The following is a 21,198-nucleotide window of genomic DNA, read 5'->3' on the forward strand; positions in this document are numbered from 1 at the left end:
CACACCCGGCTTTCTTAAACCTGTATTCAGTCTAGAGGATTGGCTTGTACAATCCACACATTATTTGACTTACATTAATTTGTTTGTAGTCCTTTTACCTCTTTTTGGTGCTGGGGATCAAACCCAGAGTTTCAAGCATTTTAGACAGGCACTGTCTCACTCAGTCCCCAACTTGATAGTAAATCCCTAAGATTAAAGATCAAGGTAAATTTATATTCCTTGTTCTTTTTTTTTTTTAATTTATTTAACAGAGAAAAAAAGAGAGATCATGGGTATACCAGGTCTTCCAGCCACTGCAAACAAACTCCAGACAGACGTGTGTGCCCCCTTGTGCATTTGCCTAACATGGGTCCTGGGGAGTTGAATGTGGATCCTTTGGCTTTTTAGGCAAACTCCTCAACTTTTAAGCCGTCCTTCCAGCCCTTGTTTTTTTTCTAATGAGGTGTCAACTAACCCAGGCCAACTTCAAATTGACTAAGTATGGCCTTGAACTACTGATCCTCCTTCCACCTCCCAAATAGGCATACACTACTATGTCACACTTGGGCAAATTTTCTGTCAAGATGTTGGATAGGGCTAGGGGGATGGCTTAGTGGTTAAGGCGCTAGCCTGCAAAGCTAAAGGACTCAGGTTCAATTCCCCAGGACCCACGAAAGCCAGATGCACAAGATAGCACATGCTTCTGGAGTTTGTTTGCAGTGGAAAGCCCTGGCATGCCCATTCTCTCTGTCTCTATCTGCCTCTTTCTCTCTCAAATATTAAAAAGAAAAAAAGCTGGGTGTGGTGGCACACACCTTTAATCCCAGCACTTGGGAGGCAGAGGTAGGAGGATCACTATGAGTTCAAGGCCAGCCTGAGAATAATAGTGAATTTCAGTTCAGCCTGAACTAGAGTGAGGCCCTACCTTGAAACACCAAAGGAAAAAAAAAAAAAAGATATCCAATAGGGTCCTCTTGGTGAGCAGCTCAGAGTAAAGTAAATGACAGCCCTTCCTGAGATTTCCCAGTCCAGTCAGCAAAGCCAGGTGCTGAGGAAGTGTAACATCCATGGAGATGTCAGCTAACTGATGATCCTAGGGGAATCTGGTAAAGTAGAAAGGTGCTTTTGAGGGCGGGAGACATGGCTTAGTGGTTAAGACACCTACAAACCCTGAAGACCAACATTCGATTTCCTAGTACCCAAATAATGCCACTGGAGTTTGATTGCAGTGGCTAGAGGCACTGGCCCTCTCTCTGTGTCCTCCTCTCTCTCTGTCTCTCAAATGAATTAATATACATACATATATCCTTTTTTTTTTTTTTTTTTTTTAATTTTTGAGGTAGGGTCTCACTCTGGCCCAGGCTGACCTGGAATTTACTGTGTAGTCTCAGAGTGGCCTTGAACTCATGGCCATCCTCCTACCTCTGCCTTCCGAGTGCTGGGATTAAAGGCGTGTGCTACCCCGCCCAGCTTTAAAATATTTTTAAAAAGAAAAGAGAGGGCTGGAGAGATGGCTTAGCGGTTAAGCGCTTGCCTGTGAAGCCTAAGGACCCCGGTTCGAGGCTCGGTTCCCCAGGTCCCACGTTAGCCAGATGCGCAAGGGGGCGCACGCGTCTGGAGTTCGTTTGCAGAGGCTGGAAGCCCTGGTGCACCCATTCTCTCTCTCTCCCTCTATCTGTCTTTCTCTCTGCGTCTGTCGCTCTCAAATAAATAAATAAATAATAAATAATAAATAATAAAAAATAAAAAAATAAAAAAAAAATAAAAGAGAAAGGTACTTTTGAGAAACAGCAGTTACACAATGAATTCCTGTTACTTTACCACAGAATGAACATCAGAATATAGTATTTCCCACTCCTTTTTTTTTTTATTTTAAAATTTTTATTTGAGAGTGACAGAGAGAGAAAGAGGCAGATAGAGAGAGAGAGAATGGACGCGCCAGGGCCTCTGGCCACTGCAAACAAACTCCAGATGCATTCACCACCTTGTGCATCTGACTAACGTGGGTCCTGGGGACTCAATCCACAAACCACGGTCCTTAGGTTTTACAGGCAAGCGCTTAACTGCTAAGCCACTTCTCCAGCCCTCCTTTTTGTTTTTACAATAACTTTACTATTGTAGTTTTTCCCTAGTGAAGATAAAAATGATTATTCCTTGAATACTCATTTTCTGATCAAAAAAGTTTAATATTTGTATTTATTTGTAAAAAGGGAGAGAAGAGAGACAAATAGAGAGAATGGGTTTCCCCAGGGCCTTCAGCCACTACAAATGAACGCCAAATGCATGTGCCACTTTGTGCATTGAACTCAGGTTATTAGGCTTTTCAGGCAAATACCTTAACTGCTGAGCCATCTCTCTAGCCTGGAAAAAGCTCAAGTATTGTTAAGAATTAGAAATTTGCTGGGTGTGATGGTGCACACCTCTAATCCCAGCACTCGGGAGGCAGAGGGAGGAGGATCACCATGAGTTCAAGGCCACCCTGAGAGTATATAGTGAGTTCCAGATCAGCCTGAGCTAGAGTGAGACCCTACCTGGAAAAAACCAAAAAAGAAAAAATGAAAGAAATTTCAGGTTGGAGAGATGGCTTAGCAGTTAAGGCATTTGCCTATGAAGCTTAGGTACCTAGGTTTGTTTCCCCAATACCCATGTAAGCCAGATGCACAAGGTGGTACATGCGTCTGTATTTCTTTTGTAGTGGCTAGAGGCCCTGGTGTACCCATTCTCTCTCTATCTGCCTCTCTCTCTCAAATTAAAAAAAAAAAAAAAAAAAAAAAAAAGCCAGGCGTGGTTGTGCACACCTTTAATCCCAGCACTTGGGAGGCAAAGGTAGGAAGATTGCGGAGAGTTCGAGGCTATCCTAAGACCACATAGTGAATTACAGGTCAGCCTGAGCTAGAGTGAGGCCTTACCTAGAAATTTTTTTTTTTAAATTGTAAAGGAATTAGAAATTTCTAGTTGGGTATGGTGGTGCTGGTAATCCCAGTACTTAGGTAGTAGAGGCAGGAGGATATTGAGTGTGAGGTTAATATAGACTATAGAGTAAATTCCCAGATAGTCTAATCCACATAGAGAGCCACTGTCCAGAAAAACACACACACACACACTCACAGTATACAACCCCAAAACAATAGAAAATTATAAGAGAATATGCAGCATACTCTTGAGAATATCTTACCTCTTTTTAAAAACTATTTTATTTATTTATTGGAGCAGAGGAGAGAATGGGTGCACCAAGGCCTCTAGCCCCACTGCAAACAAACTCCAGACGGAGGCACCACCTTGTGCATCAGGCTTACACAGGTCCTGGGGAACTGAAACTGGGTTCTTAGGCTTTACAGGCAAGTGCCTTAACCACTAAAGCTGTCTCTTTAACCTCCTCTCTCTCTCTCTTTTTTTTTTTTTTTTCTCTCTCTCTCTTTTTTTGAGGTATGATCTCATTCTGGTCCAGGTCTACTTGGAATTAACTATGTAGTCTCAGGGTGGCCTTGAACTCAAGGTGATCCTCCTCTCTCTGCCTCCCGAGTGCTGGGATTAAAGGCGTGTGCCACCATGCCTCACTACCCCTCTCTTTTTTTTGAGACAGGCTGTCATTCTAGCCCAGACTGACCTGAATTCACTCTTTAGCCTAGACTGGCCTTTGAACTCATGGTGTTCCTCCTGTCTCAGCCACCCAGTACGGGGATTATAAGCATGTGCCACCATGCCTTGTTTCAATATTATTTTTTAATTTTTTGTTTATTTCATTTATTTATTTGAGAGCAATAGACTGAAAGAGGCAGATAGAGACAGAGGGAGAGAGAATGGGCGTGTCAGGGCTTCCAGCCACTGCAAATGAACTCCAGACGCGTGCGCCCCATTGTGCATCTGGCTAACGTGGGTCCTGGGGAACTGAGCCTCGAACCGGGGTCCTTAGGCTTCACAGGCAAGCACTTAACCGCTAAGCCATCTCTCCAGCCCTTGTTTCAATATTTTTTAAACTCTTTTTAAAGAAATCTTTGTAAAGCTTATGGTATAGTTCACTAGTAGAAAGTTTGCCTAATATGCATGAAACAATGAGTTCTTAATGGAAGAAAAAAAAATTTTAAACCCAGGCATGTGCACTGTGAGGCCTAGTGACCCAGGTGTGACTCCTCAGAACCCATGTAAGCCAGATGCACAAGGTGACACATGTGCACTGGGTCATGCATCTGCACAAGGTGGTAAATGCATACGGAGTTTCATTGCAGTGGCTAGAGGCCCTGGCATGCCAATTCCTGCTAGAGGCCCTGATACTCCAATTCTTTCTCTCTCATTAAAAAAAAAAAAAAAATAGCTGGGCATGGTGCCCCAGTACTGGGACAGCAGAGGTAGGAGGATCACTATGAGTTTGAAACCTGCCTGAGACTACATAGTGAATTCTGGGTCTGCCTGGGCTACAGCAAGACCCTACCTCAAAAAATAAAAGGTGGGGGGGATCTGGAGATATGGCTTAGTGGTTAAGGTGTATGCCTGCAAAACCTAAGGACCCTGGTTCGATTCTCCAAATCCCACGTAAGCCAGATGCATATGGCTAGAGGCCCTGATGTGCCCATTCTCTCTCTCCCTCTCTTTTTCTCCCCCTCCCTCTCTCTGTCTTAAATAAATAGATAAATCTTTAAAAAACGAAAAAAGGCTGAGTGTGGTGGTGCATGCTTTGAATCCCAGCATTAAGGAGGTAGAGGTAGGAGGACTGCTGTGAGTTCAAGGCCACTCTGAGACTATATAGTGAATTCCAGGTCAGCCTCGGATAGAACTAGATTCTACCTTGAAAAAGAAAAGAAAAAAGTGACAATAATCTAGGAATTCTGAACTGTGGCAGTACTATGAGGTACAGGAGTGCCCACTTCTGATCTCAGCACTTGGGAGGTGAAGCATACAGGAGGATCAGGGGCATAAAGCCCTTTTGAGTACATAGTGAGTTTGAGGCCAGCTTGGATATGAAACCTTGTACAGAGAGAATGGGAGAGGGGAATAGCAACAGGTGTTCCTGGTCTATTTCTCAATTTTGTTGGATATGAGCTAGCATATTTCCCTTGTCAGGTTTGACATTCAGCAACATTCTTAATATATATGTAATGCGTGGTGGTAACAGCAACTAGAAGAGCATATTTATAATGAGTAAACTCATACAGTGAGAGCATACTGGTCATTGTGGTCAAGAGTAATGAAAATTTTATATGGCCATTTAGAGTTTTTATAATCTAATGACTCCAAATATTATTAGGCTTCATTAACCTATACAGACTCAGCAGGTTGTCCCTGTTGTTCCTTGGGCCCAGTTCTCTGTAGATGAAATACAAGCTGAACTGGTACTTCTTGTCTCCTGAACAGGAAAATGATGGACTCCGGACAGATTGATTTCTACCAACATGACAAAGTTTGCTCCAATACCTGCAGAAGTACCAAATTTGATCTTCTCATCAGCAGTGCAAGAGCTCCCGTGCCAGGACAGCAGACAAGCGTGGTGCAGACACCCACCGCGGCTGATGGTAGGGGGTAGGAAACCACCTGAAACCCAGTGCTTTTCAGCAGCACGTCTGCCCCTCACTTCTCCCAGGTGGTTTTTTTGTTGTTCTAGAATAGAGTTTCACTAACTAGTCCAGGCTGTCCTTGAACTTATGATCCTCATGCTTTTGCCTTCTTGGTGTTCAGATTATAGGCAGATACTGCATGCTCAGCTTCCCTGGTATTCCTCCTTCTCCCTCTCTCTCTCTCTCTCTCCCTCTGTTTTTTTTTTTTTTTTTAAATTTTATTTATTATTTGGTGGGGGGGTGGAGAGGCAGATAGAAAAAGAGAAAATGGGCGGGGGGAGGGAGGGTATTACCATGGAATTTTTTTATAATCATGGAAAATGTTAATAAAAATTGAGAAAAAAAATAAACAATTCCTACTTTTCACTTCAGCAAAAAGAAAAAGAGAATGGGCACACCAAGGCCTTCAGCCTCTTTAAACAAACTGCAGACATATATGCCACTTTGTGTATCTGGCTTATGTGGGTCTTAGGGAGTTGAACCTGTGTCCTTAGGGTTTGTAGGCAAGGGCCATAACTGCTAAGCTATCCCTACAGCCCTGCTTTTTGTTTTTGAGGTAGGGTCTTATTCTAGCCCAGGCTTACCTGGACTCCAGATGCATGCATCATTTTGTGCATCTGGCTTTATTTGGGTACTGGGAATTGAACTTTGGTTGGCACACTTTGCAAGCTTGCAAACAAACACCAGTCATATTCTCCTTTGTGCATGTGGTTTTGTAAGCCAGTGCACATACATCTGTAATTCATGTGCAGTGGAAAGAGCCCCTGCTGTGCCCATTTTCTCTCTCTCTGCTTGATTTTGACTTTTAAAAAATTTTATTAGTTGGGTGTAGTGGTATATGCTTTTAATTCCAGCACTCAGAAGGTACAGGTAGGAGGATTGCCATGAGTTCAAGGCTACCTTGAGACTACATAGTGAATTCCAAGTCAGCCTTGCCTAGCAAGACCCTACCTTGTAAAAAATAAATAAATGAATAAAATGTGTCAATTACTATCATAAAATCTTGAAAATGCCCAACAGAGTCACCAGAATGCCCAAGATCCAAAAAGTTAGGAACATACTCTACTTGAAAATAATGTTTTATGGCTGGAGAGATGGCTTAGCGGTTCAGGTGCTTGCCTACAAAGCCTAATGACCTGGGTTTGAGCCTCAGTAACCATGTAATGCCAGATGCTAAAAGTTGAACTGATTCACTAAGTTACTATAAAAGTTAATTGCTGAAGAGTTAAAACTTATCTTTGTCTGCAGATGGAAAAATCCCAAAGAAGGAACTGTCCAGAATGGGCCCAAAGGAATGATAAGAAGGAAAGAGAGTTTAGGCTAAAACAAAGTAAAATGGAGTAGTTCATTGTTAAGGTAGCCTGACTACAGAAATGATTGAGGAACCTGGGTCCTTAGGTTTCGCTGGCAAGTGTCTTATCCACTAAGCAGCTCTCCAACCTTTAATTTTTTTTTTTTTTTGACAGCTTCCATAATTATAGACAATAGACCATTGGAATTCCCTTTCTGCTCCCACCTCCCCCTTTGCAACTCCACTCTCCATCATACATTCCCCCCCTCTCTCTCTCTCTCTCTCTCTCTCTCTCTTTTTTTTTTTTTTTTTTTGGTTTTTCAATGTAGGGTCTCATTCTACCTCACGCTGACCTGGAATTCCATCTATAGTCTCAGGGTGGCCTTGAACTCATGGTGATCCTCACACCTCTGCCTCCCGAGTTCTGGGATGAAAGGCGTGCACCACCATGCCTGGCTAGTCTCTTTTACTTATTTATTTAGTTTTTGGTTTTTCATGGTAGGGTCTTGCTCTAGCTCAGCTAACCTGGAATTCACTATGTACTTTCAGAGTGGCCTTGAACTAACAGTGATCCTCATACCTCTGCCTCCTGAGTGCTGGGATTAAAGGCATGTGCCACCTTGCCTGGCTAGTCTCTTTTATTTTATTTATTTATTATTATTTTTGGTTTTACGAGGTAGAGTCTCACTCTAGCCCAGGCTGACCTGGAATTCACTATGGATTCTCAGGGTGGCCTTGAACTCACAGCAATCCTCCTACGTCTGCCTCCTTAGTGCTGGGATTAAAGGCATGCACCACCACTCCCAGCTAGCCTCTTTTATTTTATTTTATTTTATTTATTATTTATTTATTTAATTTTGTTTTTCGAGGTAGGGTCTCACTCTGGTCCAGGCTGACCTGGAATTAACTATGTAGTCTCAGGGTGGCCTCAAACTCTCGATGATCCTCCCACCTCTGCCTCTCAAGTGCTGGGATTAAAGGTGTGCACCACCATGCCTGGCTAGCCTCTTTTATTTTTATGTCATTATTTTTTCCTCTTATTATGATGGTCTTATGTAGGTTGTGTCAGGCACTGGGAGTTCATAGATATCCAGGCCATTTTATGCCTGGAGGAGAACGTTGTAAGGAGTCATACCCTTCTTTTGACTCTTACATTCTTCCCACCACCTCTTCTGCAATGGACCCTGAGCCTTGGAAGGTGTGGCAGAGTTGTTCCAGTGCTGAGTACTCCTCTGTCACTCAGTGCTGTTCTCAGTGCTATGGTACCTTTTGAGTCATTCCATGGTCACCACCATCTAAAAAGAGAAGCTTCTCTAACCAAAAGTGAGACTAGCATTGATATATGGATATAAACATTAAGAAAAGTGCTTACTGGACAGTTTGGTGAGCATAATATGTACATTTAGCCAGACACCAGCAGATGTTACACCCCTAGGGCTCATGACTACCCCTGTCATAGGTTATCAGTATCAGGCATGTATTCCCACTCATGGAGAGGGCCTCCATTCCAATTAGAGAGTGGGTGGTTGGTTTCCCCCAAAACAGATATACCACTATTACACCTGTTGGCTCATTTGGTCTGACTGACCAAATTTAAGGTTTGCAGTGTCCACTGTTGAGTATCTCCACTGGTGATTTCTCTCTCTCCCATTGAACTGCATGCAGTGTAGCTTTTTCCAGCTTTCTGCCAGCTGGTCTACATGGAGGAGGTTTTCAGCTCAGCTCCAGCAGGATTTCTCAGTGAACTTGCAGCCCAAGTATCTGGAGTCTTCCACAATAGGGTCTTAGCATCTATTCCTGGTTGTAAATAAAGCCTTGGCAATAGGCTATAATATTTTAGGTGTATCAGGGACCTCCCTAACCAACACTCTTTGGAAGGTATCCTATCCTTGGTACTGATGATTTTCAAAGAATAATCTATGGCTTCTGGGTGTTCCATTGTCCAAAAAAGTAGGTTTCCATATGACTTATTTATACCCTCTTAGATGTTGATTAGCGCTCTCCCTACCTTTCCTTTATTCAGTCTCTTCCCTGGATCCCACTTAGGCCTTTCCACCCCCATTAATCTGTTCTCCTACTTACATATATACCATAGTATCCTATTAAGTCCTCCCTCCCTCCCTCCCTTTGTATTTCCTTAATATCTCCTTCCTAGCTTACTGGCTTCTGCTACTAAGTTTTATTCTTACTCACATAGAAGTCTAATCATTTGTAGCTAGGATCTACATATGAGACAGAACATGTGATGTTTGGCTTTCTGGACCTGGGTTACTTCACTAAGTATAATCCTTTCCAGAGCCATCCATTTTCCTGCAGATTTCATAATTTCTTTTTTTTGTTTGTTTGTTTCTTTGTTTTTTTCAAGGCAGAGTCTCACTGTAGCTCAGGCTAACCTGGAATTCACTATGTAGTCTCAGGGTGGCCTCAAACTCATGGTGATCCTCTTACCTCTGTCTCCTGAGTGCTGGGATTGGGATTAAAGGCATGCACTACAATGCCTGGCTCTTACCTTTTTTTTTTTTTTTTTTTTTTTTGTCTCTATTTCTCTTGCTTTCTCTTTACAGGCTGATTAAATTAGTTAGCTATGGCAACTTCAGGAATTCTAGATGCTTAGTATCAAACATGTTTGTACTAGGGTTCATGACAAAGCACACCACTTTAAAATATTTTAGGTTCTTATACTCAGTATGTCTTGGTTGGGCTCCCTGGCCATCAGGTCTACCTTCAGTCTTTTCAAGAGCATCTGCTTAGTAAGCAGATAGCTCTTGTGATTTTGTTATCTTTTTCTTTTGCAAGGTGGGTTTTCATCCTGGCTTACTTAGATGTCTGGTTAAAATATGGTCCTACAGGTAAGAGGCAGGCATATTTAGATTTCTCCATCTTTGCAGCTGTGAGTATGAGATAGAGGATAGGAATAACTTTCATAAAACTCACTGGCTTCAATCTAATGGTATTCATTTAGGTAGTATTACACAGATTGCCATCTCAGAAGAGAGCATGGAAGAGGCGGGGCTGGAATGGAATTCAGCTCTCACTGCTGCTGTCACGATGGCTACAGAGGAGGGCATGAAAAAAGATTCAGAGGAAATTTCAGGTACTCTTCTGCATGACTTGTATCTTTTATAGGGTCTTATATCCTTTATCATCCTTGAGATTATGGACAAAGAAGGCCTCTTGATTACTTATGCTGTTTCTTCCTCATAAATTTGAATACTAACTATAGTTAAGAACATCTTATTTTAATCCATGCTACCACGTTGTAGAACATATTTTACATATAAAGGAATAGAAATTCAGAAAGATTCAATAGCATGTCCAAGGCCAGTAAGGGTCAAAGCTAAATTTGGCTATTTGTCCATGTCTCTTACCAACTGCCCCCTCTCTGACACTTTTTTTTTTCAAGGTAGGATCTCACTCTAGCCCAGGCTGTCCTGGAATTTACTATGTAGTCTCAGGCTGGCCTTGAACCCATGGCACTCCTACCTCTGCCTCCTGAGTGCAGAGGTTAAAGGCATATGCCACCCTGCCTGGCTTTCTGACACATTTCCTAACTAAAGCAAGCTTTGAGACATTAGAAGGAAAAATTAGGTAGTATGTAGTGTAGAGGGTAGTGATTAATAATTCACTTAGAGGGATCAGGAAAGGCTTCATATCTTCTGCACTTATTAATTTCCTTAATTATTGCCTGTTTTTAGTTGGCATTGTTACTATATACTGGGTACATAAATGAAAAGACACAACCATTATTTGGAGGGATCTTAGAGCCCCTTCTGTCACCCAGCTTTTATGTGTTGTTTATATATAAATATGGACTAGGAAGAGTATAGCTATGAATTAATATTTAGTTTACTATTCTCTAACTTTTATAGTATTGAATATTATTTAATTAAAAATTGAATTTGAGCAAGTAATATTTAGTGTCCAATATTTTAAAAACATAAATTGTAAGCCGGGTGTGGTGGTACACACTTTTAATCCCAGCACTTGGGAGACAGAGGTGGGCAGATCACCATGAGTTTGAGGCCACCCTGAGAATACATAGTGAATTCCAGGTCAGCCTGGGCTAGAGTGAGACCCTACCTCAAAAAAAAAAAAAAAATTAAGCCCAGGCTGACCTGGAAACTCACTATGTAGTCTCAGGGTGGCCTCAAAGGCCTAAAACTCACAGCAATCCTTCAAGTGCTGGGATTAATGGCATGTGCCACCATGCCCTACAAATATTTATTTTCTATTTAGCTTAATATTTTCATTAGATTTACATGTCTGTTTTTATAGCTAGAGTCATAAGTAGAGGGCATGACAAATTGTAGCAATTATCCCAAGCCCTTAAGAGTCTGATGGAGCTAAGTAATTAGATGCCAGCTTAGGCAAGCAGCTAATGTTCTAGAAGTTCTTTAACTTTTCCCAGAAATGTCCTAATAAGAAATCCTTTTGTATTAAAATAATTTTGAATTTAACACTAGAATGTGCCTAAGTGTCTGAGTAGCATCCTTTGTTTACCCTCTTATCCTTTCTGTGCCAGAGGACACTTTGATGTTCTGGAAAGGAATAGCAGATGTAGGGTTGATGGAAGAGGTTGTCTGCAATATACAGAAGGAAATAGAGGAACTTCTCAGGGGAGTTCAGCAGCGGCTCATACAGGCTCCCTTCCAGGTCTCAGGTAAGTTCACTGATCCTAGTAAGAACTATCATTTATTGAATACTCATAACTGTAGGCATGTTCCTATTAACTACACAACTGGTATTATTATCTTTATTTTATATATAAGGAAGGTTAAAGACCACTAAGAGAGAAACAGATTTAGAGTGGAAGTCAAAGGGGTTCCCAAGTTGGGTATGGTGGCACATGCCTTTAATCCTGGCACTCAGGAGGCTAAGGTAGGAACACCATGAGTTTGAGGCTGGCCTGGGCTACAGAGTGAGTTTCAGGTCATTCTGAGCTAGATAGACCTTTCTTCAAAAAAGCCAAAAGAGGGCTGGAGAGATGGCTTAGCGGTTAAACGCTTGCCTGTGAAGCCTAAGGACCCTGGTTTGAGGCTCCATTCCCTAGGACCCACATTAGCCAGACACACAAGGGAACACACATGTCTGGAGTTCATTTGCAGTGGCTGGAGGCCCTGGTGTGTCCATTCTCTCTCTCTCTCTCTCACTCTCTCACTGTCTATCACTCTCAGATAAATAAATAAAAATAAACAAAAAAAATAAAATTAAAAAAGCCAAAAGAAAAAAAAAAGTTAGGGTGTGTGTATATTTGTATGTACATGTGTAAGGGTGCACATACACGTACGTGAGCATGTGTATTAGAGGCCAGACATTGATATTGGGGATCTTCCTCGGTTATTCTCCACCATATTTTCTTGGGACAGGGTCTTTCACCAAACCCAGTTCCCACCAATTCAGCTACACCAGCTAGCCAATGAGCTCTTGGATTCTTATGTCTCTGCTTTCTCAGCACTGGGATTACAGGCATGAACCACCACACCCTTTTTTACATGGAGACCCACTCAGATTCTCATGCTTGCATGCCAGCCACTTTATCCCCTGAACCATCTCCCCAGCTTTGATGTTATTAGAATCCTCTGAGAAAGAGTCTTGCTGTGTAGCCCATGTTAGCTTCAAACTCATGGTCCTTTGATTCCTTCGTGCTGGGACTGCTGGTGTGTGCCACCATGCCATGCCTTAAAATTTAAGTTAAGGAAGGGCTGGAGAGTAGGCTTAGCAGTTGAAGTACCTTTAAATGACTTTTGTTGCTTCCCAGCCATCCATGTAAAGCTGGATGGATATTTGTTTCGAGCAGCCAGAGATCCTGGTATATGCACATACATATACACACAAATGCAAGTAAATGAATAATTTTTTTAAAATTATAAAGGAGAGTTAGGGAGAATGCTTAGTACTTAATAAAGACACTTGCTTACAAAGCCTGCCCGTCCAGACTCAATTTCCCAGTACTCATATACTGCCAGGTATACAAAGTGGTACATGCATTTGGAGTTTGTTTGCAGTGGCTAGAGTCCCTGCCATGCCCATTCTCTCTCTTTGCAAATGTGTGTGTGTGTGTGTGTGTGTGTGTATGTATTATTTTTATTTATTTTAGAGAGCAAGAGAGAGAGAAAGAGGCAGAAAGAGAGAGAATGGGCACAGCAGGGCTTCCAGCCACTGCAAACGAACTCCATGACCCAGGTTTGATTCCCTAGTACCCACATAAGCCAGATGCACAGGTGGCTCATGCATCTGGAGTTTGTTTTCAATAGCTGGAGGTCCTGCTGTGCCCATTCTCTATCTGACTCTTTATCTCTCTGTGTCTCTAATAAATAAATAAATAAAATATTATAATAAAAAAAGTAGAACACCAAAATAGCCAACCATGGTGGTACACACCTTTAATTCCAGCACTACAGGGAGGCAGAGATAGGACAATTACTGTGAGTTTGAGGCTAGCCCAAGATTTCATAGTGAATTCCAGATCAGCATGGGCTAAAGTAACACCCTACCTCAAAAAACCAAAACCAAAACAAAACAAGAACAACAACAACAAAAAGACATCAAGCCAGGCATGGTGGTGCATGCTTTTAATCCCAGCACTCAGGAGGCAGAAGTTGGATTGTGTGAGTTTGAGGTCACCATGAGACAATATAGTGAATTCCAGGTCAGCCTGAGCTACAGTGAGACCCTACCTTTAAAAAAATAAAAAGCCAAAATAATAATATTGTTGAGGAAGAAGTAATGATGGCATGGGTAGAGAGATGGCTTAGCAGCAGTTACTTGCCTGCAAAGCCAATAGACCCAGGTTCATCTCCCCAGTACCCACATAAAGGCAGATGCACAAGGTGGTGCATGTGTCTGGAGTGCATTGTTTGCAGTGGGCAGAGGCCCTCCTGCACCCACTGTCTTTCTCTCTCTCTCTCTGCCTCTCTCTCTCTAATAAATAAATAAAGTAAAAAATATTTTTTTAGCCAGATGTGGTGGTGCACACCTTTAATCCCAGCACTTGGGAGGCAGAGGTAGGAGGATTGCCGTGAGTTCGAGGCCACCCTGAGACTACATAGTGAATTCCAGGTCAGTCTGGGCTAGAGCAAGACCCTACCTCAAAAACAAACAAATAAAGTATGTATTATTTTTTAAAGAAGTAATAAGAGTAGAGGCTTGGGGGATTGATCAGTGGTTAAAGGTGCTGACTTGCAAAACTTAACAGTCTAGGTTTAAGTCCCCTAGTACCCATGTAAAGCCAGGTGCATAAAATAGCACGTGCATCTGGAGTTCATTTGCAGTGGTAAGAAGTCCCCATGCACCCATGAGTGTTTGCTCTCTCATTCTGCAATAAATATATTTAAAAAATAATGAAAGGGCTGTAGTGATGGCTTAGCGGTTAAGGAGTTTGCCTGTGAAGCCTAAAGACCGTGTAAAACTCTCCAGATCCCATATATGCCAGATGCACAAAGGTGAGGCAAGTGCAAGGTTGCACAAGCCCCTTTGGTGTCACAAGTGTCTGGAGTTTGATTGTAGTGACTGAGGCCCTAGTGTACCAATTTTCTCTCTCTTGCTCTGTCTCTGTCCCTAAAATAAAGATTAAAAAATAGTAATGGCAGACAATACAACTATTTCAAGTTTTTTTTTTAAATATATTTTGTTTTTATTTGACAGGGAAAGAGGGAGAGAGATAGAGAGACTGGGCGTGCCAGGGCCTCCAGCTGCTGCAAATGAACTCCAGACGCATGTGCCACCTTGTTCATCTGGTTTATGTGGGTCCTGGGGAACCAAACCTGGGTTCTTTGGCTTTGCAGGCAAACACCTTAACCACTAAGCCATCCCTCTGGCCCCCTAAAGTTTTTGTTGTTTGTTTGTTTTTCAAGTTAGGGTCTTACTCTATCCTAGGCTGACCTGCAATTCACTATGTAGTCTCAGGGTGGCCTTGAACTCATGATGATCCTCCTACCTCTGCTTGTCGTGTGCTGAGATTAAAGGTGTGTACTACTGCACCTGTCTTAGAAACCTTTTTGTTTTACAATCTATTTTACATGTAATTACTATTTAAATATTTTATCTATGTTTATTTATTTATGGGAGAGATAGAGCAAATATGGGCATGCTAGAGCCTCCTGCCACTGCATAATGAATTCTAGACACACGCGTCACCATGTGCATTTATCTTAAATGGGTTCTGGGGAGTTGAACCTATATCCCTAGACTTTGCAGGCAAGAGTTTTAGCTGCGAAGCTATCTCTCTAGCCTTTCTTTTTGGTTTTTCGAGGTAGGGTTGCACTCTAGCCCAGGTTGACCTGAAATTCATTTGTTAGTATCAGGGTAGCCTTGAACTCACAGCAATCCTACCTCTGCCTCTCAAGTGCTGGGATTAAAGGTGTGTGCCACCACAACAGGGTATAGAACTCTTGTGTCTAACTTTATGGCATGTGTTTGTTTCAAATAGATGCTGCTGTTCTTAACAATGTGGCACATACATTTGGCCTAATGGACACAGTTAAGAAGGTTTTGGACAACAGAAGGAACCAAATAGAGCAAGGAGAAGAGCAGTTTCTTTATACTCTGACAGGTACGTATAAATTATCTCACTTCTTAGGAAACATTTTGCTCATATTCTTGAATTTTGCAGAGGATTAACATATTTACCAGGCTGGGCATGGTGGCCCACAACTTCAATCCCAGCACTCAGAGGCCAAGGTATCTGGCTTATGTGGATACTGGGGAATTGAACACAGGTCCTTTGGCTTTGCAGGCAAGCGCCTTAACCACTAAGCCATCTCTCCATCTCAAAGCACTACTTTTTAGTTAGTTTGTTTTTTTTTTTTTGTTTTTGTTTTTTTGTTTTTTTGAGGCAGAATCTCACTAGCCCAGGCTGACCTGGAATTCACTATGTAGTCTTACACTGGCCTCGAATTCACAGCGATCCTCCTTCCTCTGCCTCCCAAGTACTGGGATTAAAGGCGAGCGCCACCACGCCTGGCTACAGCTACCTTTTTAGAACATATGCTCCGGTGCTCACACTGGCTCTGTGGGCTGAAAGAGAATAACCAACCCTATTTCAAAAAAAAAAAAAAGATTGGGGGTGGCCGGGTGAATCCTAGCCCTTGGGAGGCAGAGGTAGGAGGATCACCGTGAATTTGAGGCTACCCTGAGACTACAGATTGAGTTCCAGGTCAGCTTGGACTAGAGTGAAACCCTACCTCAAATAAATAAATAGGGGCCTGGGAGATGGCTTAGCAGTTAAGGTGATTGTCTGCAAAGTCCAAGGGCTCCGGATCAATTCCCCAGTACCCACATAAACCAGATGCACAGGTGGTACATGCATCTTGTATGTTTGCAGTGGCTAGAGGCCCTGGCATGCCCACTTTCCCTTTTCTACCTCCATTTCTCTATCTTTTTCTCAAATAAGTAAAACATTTAAAAAAATATTTTAGTTAGAGAGGGAGAGAATTGCTGCGCTGGCGCCTCAACCTCTGCAATTGAACTCCAGACACTTGTGCCACCTAGTGATCATGTGTGACCTTGTGCTTGCCTCACCTTTGTGCATCTGGTTTACATGGGATCTAGAGAGTTGAACATAGGTCCTTAGGCTTGTCAGGCAAGTACCTTAACCACTAAGCCATCTCTCCAGCCCAGTTTATTTATTTTATTCTTTTTTTTTCCCCATGGCAGAGTCTCACTGTAGCTCAGGTTCACCTGGAATTCACTATGTAGTTTCAGGGTGGCCTAGATCTTATGGTGATTCAGCTCCTACCTCTGCCTCCCAAGTGCTGGGATTAAAGGCATGTGCCACCATGCCTGGCCCCAAATAAAACAATTTTTAAATCAATTAAGTATTGATTAAGAAAAAAAAGAGTTGGGTAGGAGGATCGCCTTGAATTTGAGGCCACCCTAAGAGTACATAGTGAATTTCAGGTGTGCCTGCCTAGGGTGAGGCCCTAACTTCAAAAAAAAAAAAAAAAAGTGGGCTGGAGAGATGGCTTGGTGGTTAAGCGCTTGCCTATGAAGCCTAAGGACCCCGGTTTGAGGCTCGCTTCCCCAGGACCCACGCACGCATCTGGAGTTCGTTTGCAGTAGCTGGAAGCCCTGGTGCGTGTGCGCGCACTCTCTCTCTCTCTGCCTCTTTCTATTTCTGTCTGTTGCTCTCAAGTAAAAATAAATAACCAAAAAAAGTTTTTAAAAAAGCTTGGTTCAGCGCTTGCCTGTAAAGCCTAAGGACCCCAGTTCAAGGCTCCTCTCCCCACGACCCATGTTAGCCAGATGCACAAGGGGCTGCATGCCTTTGGAGTTTGTTTGCAGTGGCTGGAGGCCCTGGCACGCCCATTCTCCCTCCCTCCCACCCCCTCTCTCTCTGCCTCTTTCTCTGTCTGTTGCTGTCAAATAAATAAATAAAATAAAATAAAATAAAAAGTGGGCTGGGCATGGTGGTGCACACCTTTAATCCCAGCATTAGGGAGGAAGAAGTAGGAGGATCACCATGAGTTTGTGTTCATGCTGAGACTACATTACAAGTTCCAGGCCATCCTGGGATAGAGCTAAATTTTACCTAAAAAAAAAAAAAGTGGGCTGGAGAGATGGGTCCTTGATTATGGCACTTGCCCTTAAAGCTTAATGACCCAGGCTTGATTTACCAGTACCTACATAAATCCAGATGCACAAAGTGGTGCACACATCTGCTCTCTACTCTCTATCTTTCTGTGCTTGCAAATAAATAAAATAAATAAATAAATACTTGATCTGGAGAGATGGCTTAGAGGTTAAGGTGTTTGCCTGCAAAACCAAAGGACCCAGGTTTGATTCCTCAGGACCCGTGAAAGCCAGATGTACAAAATGGTGCATGTACAGTTCATTTGCAGTGGCTGAGGCCCTAGTGTGTCCATTCTTTCTCTCTATCTGTGTCTTTCCCTCTCTCAAACAAATAAAAACAAGATATTAAAAAAAAACAAACACTAACACCATTACCCAGAGCTCTCCATCTGTGATGCATTGTATCAAGCTTATTAAGAAAAAGGGGGGGGGGTGCGCTGGAGAGATGGCTTAGCAGTTAAGGCACTTGCCTACAAAGCCAAAGGACCTGGGTTAAATTCACCAGTACCCACGTAAGCCAGATGCATATGGTGGCACATGTGTCTGGAGTTTGTTTGCAATGGCTAAAGGCCCTTGTGTGCCCATTTTCTCTCTCTCCCTCTTTCTGTCTAATAAATAAACAAATAAATCTTAAAAAAAAAAAAAAGCCAGGCATGGTGGCATATGCCTTTTAATTCCAGCAGAATGAGGATTGCTGTGAGTTCAAGGCCACCCTGAGAGACTACCAAGTGAATTCCAGACCACACTGTGCTACAGTGAGACCCTACCTCCAAAACAAAACAAAATGGGCAGGAAAGATTGCTTAGTGGTTAAAGCCAAAAGTCCCAGGTTTGATTCCCAGGACTCATGTAAGCCAGATGCTCAAGGTGGCAAATGTGTCTAGTATTTTTTTTTTTTTTTTTTTTGAGAGAGAGAAAGAGGCAAACATGAGCCAGACATACATGGTGGTGCACACCTTTAATCCCAGCACTCAGGAGGAGCAGTAGGAGGATTACTGTGATTTCAAGGCGACCCTGAGATTTCCAGGTCAGCCTGGGCTAGAGTGAGACTACATCAAAAAAAAAAGGGAGAGGCTGAAGGGATGACTTAGTGGTTAAGGCGTTTGCCTGCGAAGTCAAAGGACTCAGATTTGATTCTTCAGGACCCACATAAGCCAGATGCACAAGGTTGCTCATGCATCTGGAGTTTGTTTGCAGTATCTGAAGGCTCTGACACACTCATTTCTTTATCTGCCTCTTTATCTCCCTCTCTCTCAAATAAATAAAATAAATTAAGAAGAAAAGAAAAGGGCTGGAGAGATGGTTTAGCAGTTAAGCGCTTGCCTGTGAAGCCTAAGCACCCCGGTTTGAGGCTCAGTTTCCCAGGTCCCACGTTAGCCAGATGCACAAGGGGGCACATGCGTCTGGAGTTCGTTTGCAGTGGCTGGAAGCCCTGGCATGCCCATTCCCTCCCTCTCCCTCTATCTGTCTTTCTCTCTGTGTCTGTCGCTCTCAAATAAATAAATAAAAAATGAACAAAAATATATTTTAAAAAAAAAGAAAAGAAAGGCAGAGAGAGAGAGAGAGCAAATGGGTATGCCAGGGCCTCCAGCCATTGCAAATGAACTCCAGACACATGCAGCGCTTTGTGCATCTGGCTTACATGGGTCCTGGGGAATTGAGCTGAGGTCCTTTGTCTTTGCAGGTAAACTTAAGTTAAGCATCTTAACTGCTAAGTCATCTCTCCAGCCCGTGTCTGGAATTGATTGCAGCAACTGAAGGCCCTGGCACTCTCATTCATTTTCTCTTACCTGCCTCTCTCTCCCTCTTTCAAATAAAAATAAATAATTTTTTTTTAAAAAGTGTGCCAGAGCCAGTCATGGTGGTGCACACCTTTAATCTCAGTACTCAGGAGGCAGAGATAGGAGGATTGCCATGAGTTCGAGGCCACCGAGACTACATAGTGTATTCCAGGTCAGCCTGGGCTAGAGTGAGACCCTGCCTCCAAAAAAAAAAAAAAGAAAGTGTGCCAGGCATGATATCACACGCCTTTAATCCCAACACTGAGGCAGAGGCAGTAGGATCACTGTGAGCTCAAGGCCAGCCTGAGACTACCTAGTGAATTCTAGGTCCGCCTGAGCTACCTACCTTGAAAAACCTACCTTGTGATCCTATTTTGAAAAAACAAAAAGAAAAAAATTCCACACTAGTCATCTTAGAAACAATGGAGTGGGTACTTGGGAATTGAACCCAGGCTGTCAGGCTTTGCAAGCAAGTGCCTTAACCTCTGAGCCATCTCTCCAGCCTGAAACAATGGAGTGACTTGTCTGAAGCTGTATGGTGGCAAAACCAGGACAAGATTCCATGTTTCCTTACACCTCCTTTACCTGTCTAGTGTTCCTAAGATTCCACTTTTGCCTACAGGCTGCTTTTACTTTTTTTCTTCCATAGACCTGGAACGCCAGTTGGAAGACCAAAAGAAACAAGCCCAAGATCCCAGGCTGAAGTCCCAGACGGTTCAAAATGTGGTACTGATGCCTGTGAGCACGCCTAAGCCTCCAAAAAGGCCCCGGCTCCAGCGGCCAGCCTCTACCACTGTCTTGAGCCCCTCTCCTCCCGCCCAGCAGCCTCAGTTCACAGTCATCTCACCTATCACTATCACCCCAGTGGGTCAGTCGTTTTCCATGGGTAATATTCCAGTGGCCACCCTCAGCCAGGGCTCCAGTCCTGTGACTGTCCACACCCTGCCTTCTGGTCCTCAGCTCTTTCGCTATGCCACAGTGGTCTCCTCTGCCAAGAGCAGCTCGCCAGATACAGTGACCATCCACCCGTCATCTAGCTTAGCGCTGCTAAGCTCCACTACCATGCAGGATGGGAGTACCCTGGGCAATATGGCCACCATGGTGAGCCCTGTGGAGCTGGTGGCCATGGAGTCTGGCCTCACCTCAGCAATCCAGGCTGTTGAAAGCACCTCGGAGGATGGGCAGACCATCATTGAAATTGACCCAGCCCCAGACCCTGAGGCTGAAGACACTGAGGGCAAAGCAGTCATCTTGGAGACAGAGCTGAGGACTGAGGAGAAAGTAGTGGCTGAGATGGAAGAGCACCAGCATCAAGTCCACAACGTGGAGATTGTGGTCTTAGAGGATTAACTGGGATCTTGGGCCAGGAGCTATGTTTTGGTTTGGAATTTTAATTATGTTTATTTTTATCATTGTCCCACTCATTTCCACATAGAATCCTTTTTTAAAAAAAACAAAACAAAACAAAAATCTTGTTGTAACTGAAAGTGTTGGGTTCCTCCTCTCCCTCATTGAAAAAATGGACAAAACAAGCTGCCCTTCCAGATGTTAAAAGAGTTAGTCATTCAGAACCCCAAGAAAGTTATTTCTCCTAGGGGAAGTCAGGCACCCTTTCCAGATAGGCTTGTCTGTGTACATATGTGTGCTTTTATTCTTGTTAGATGCATTGACAAAACTCTGGAACACAGACCTGCACTGGAAGACAACCTGCTCACATGTGGATGCAGAAGTGCACGTGTGTTTGTGTGTGTGTGTGTGTGTGTGTGTGTGTGTGTGTGTGTGTGCTGGGAATAGCCTCAGAGGCCAGTGCAAAACTAAAACGAAAGGAAGCTGAACTTTGCCTAGCGGGGAAGGTAGCATGCCATCAGCAGCTTACGAAGGGAAGTGCTATGACAAGGCTGAGACAAGGGAACTCTCCTACTGCCAGGGGGTATCAGATGCCTCTAGAGCTCTCCGAGGGTTGCTGCCATGTGTGTTATTTTGAGAGGAGGCCAGTGATAGGAATCAAGGGATGCCACAGCTATGCTTTG

At 43.2% G+C, this 21,198-nt stretch overlaps 1 protein-coding gene across 1 annotated transcript in view; it reads left to right on the forward strand.

Moving 5' to 3' along the window:
• The window catches only part of Gmeb1 (glucocorticoid modulatory element binding protein 1), a 50,570-nt gene extending 29,915 nt beyond the window's left edge, over positions 1-20,655 (forward strand). The window contains exons 6-10 of the mRNA XM_045150932.1: positions 5,329-5,486; positions 9,782-9,913; positions 11,342-11,479; positions 15,248-15,370; positions 19,818-20,655. Of these exons, the coding sequence (XP_045006867.1) occupies positions 5,329-5,486; positions 9,782-9,913; positions 11,342-11,479; positions 15,248-15,370; positions 19,818-20,518 (1,252 nt within the window). The 3' untranslated portion in view covers positions 20,519-20,655. The remainder of the gene's footprint in view (positions 1-5,328; positions 5,487-9,781; positions 9,914-11,341; positions 11,480-15,247; positions 15,371-19,817) is intronic.
• Positions 20,656-21,198: the final 543 nt, after the last annotated feature.

This window comes from Jaculus jaculus, chromosome 5, assembly GCF_020740685.1.
Source record: "Jaculus jaculus isolate mJacJac1 chromosome 5, mJacJac1.mat.Y.cur, whole genome shotgun sequence".
In the NCBI taxonomy this organism is placed as follows: domain Eukaryota; kingdom Metazoa; phylum Chordata; class Mammalia; order Rodentia; family Dipodidae; genus Jaculus; species Jaculus jaculus.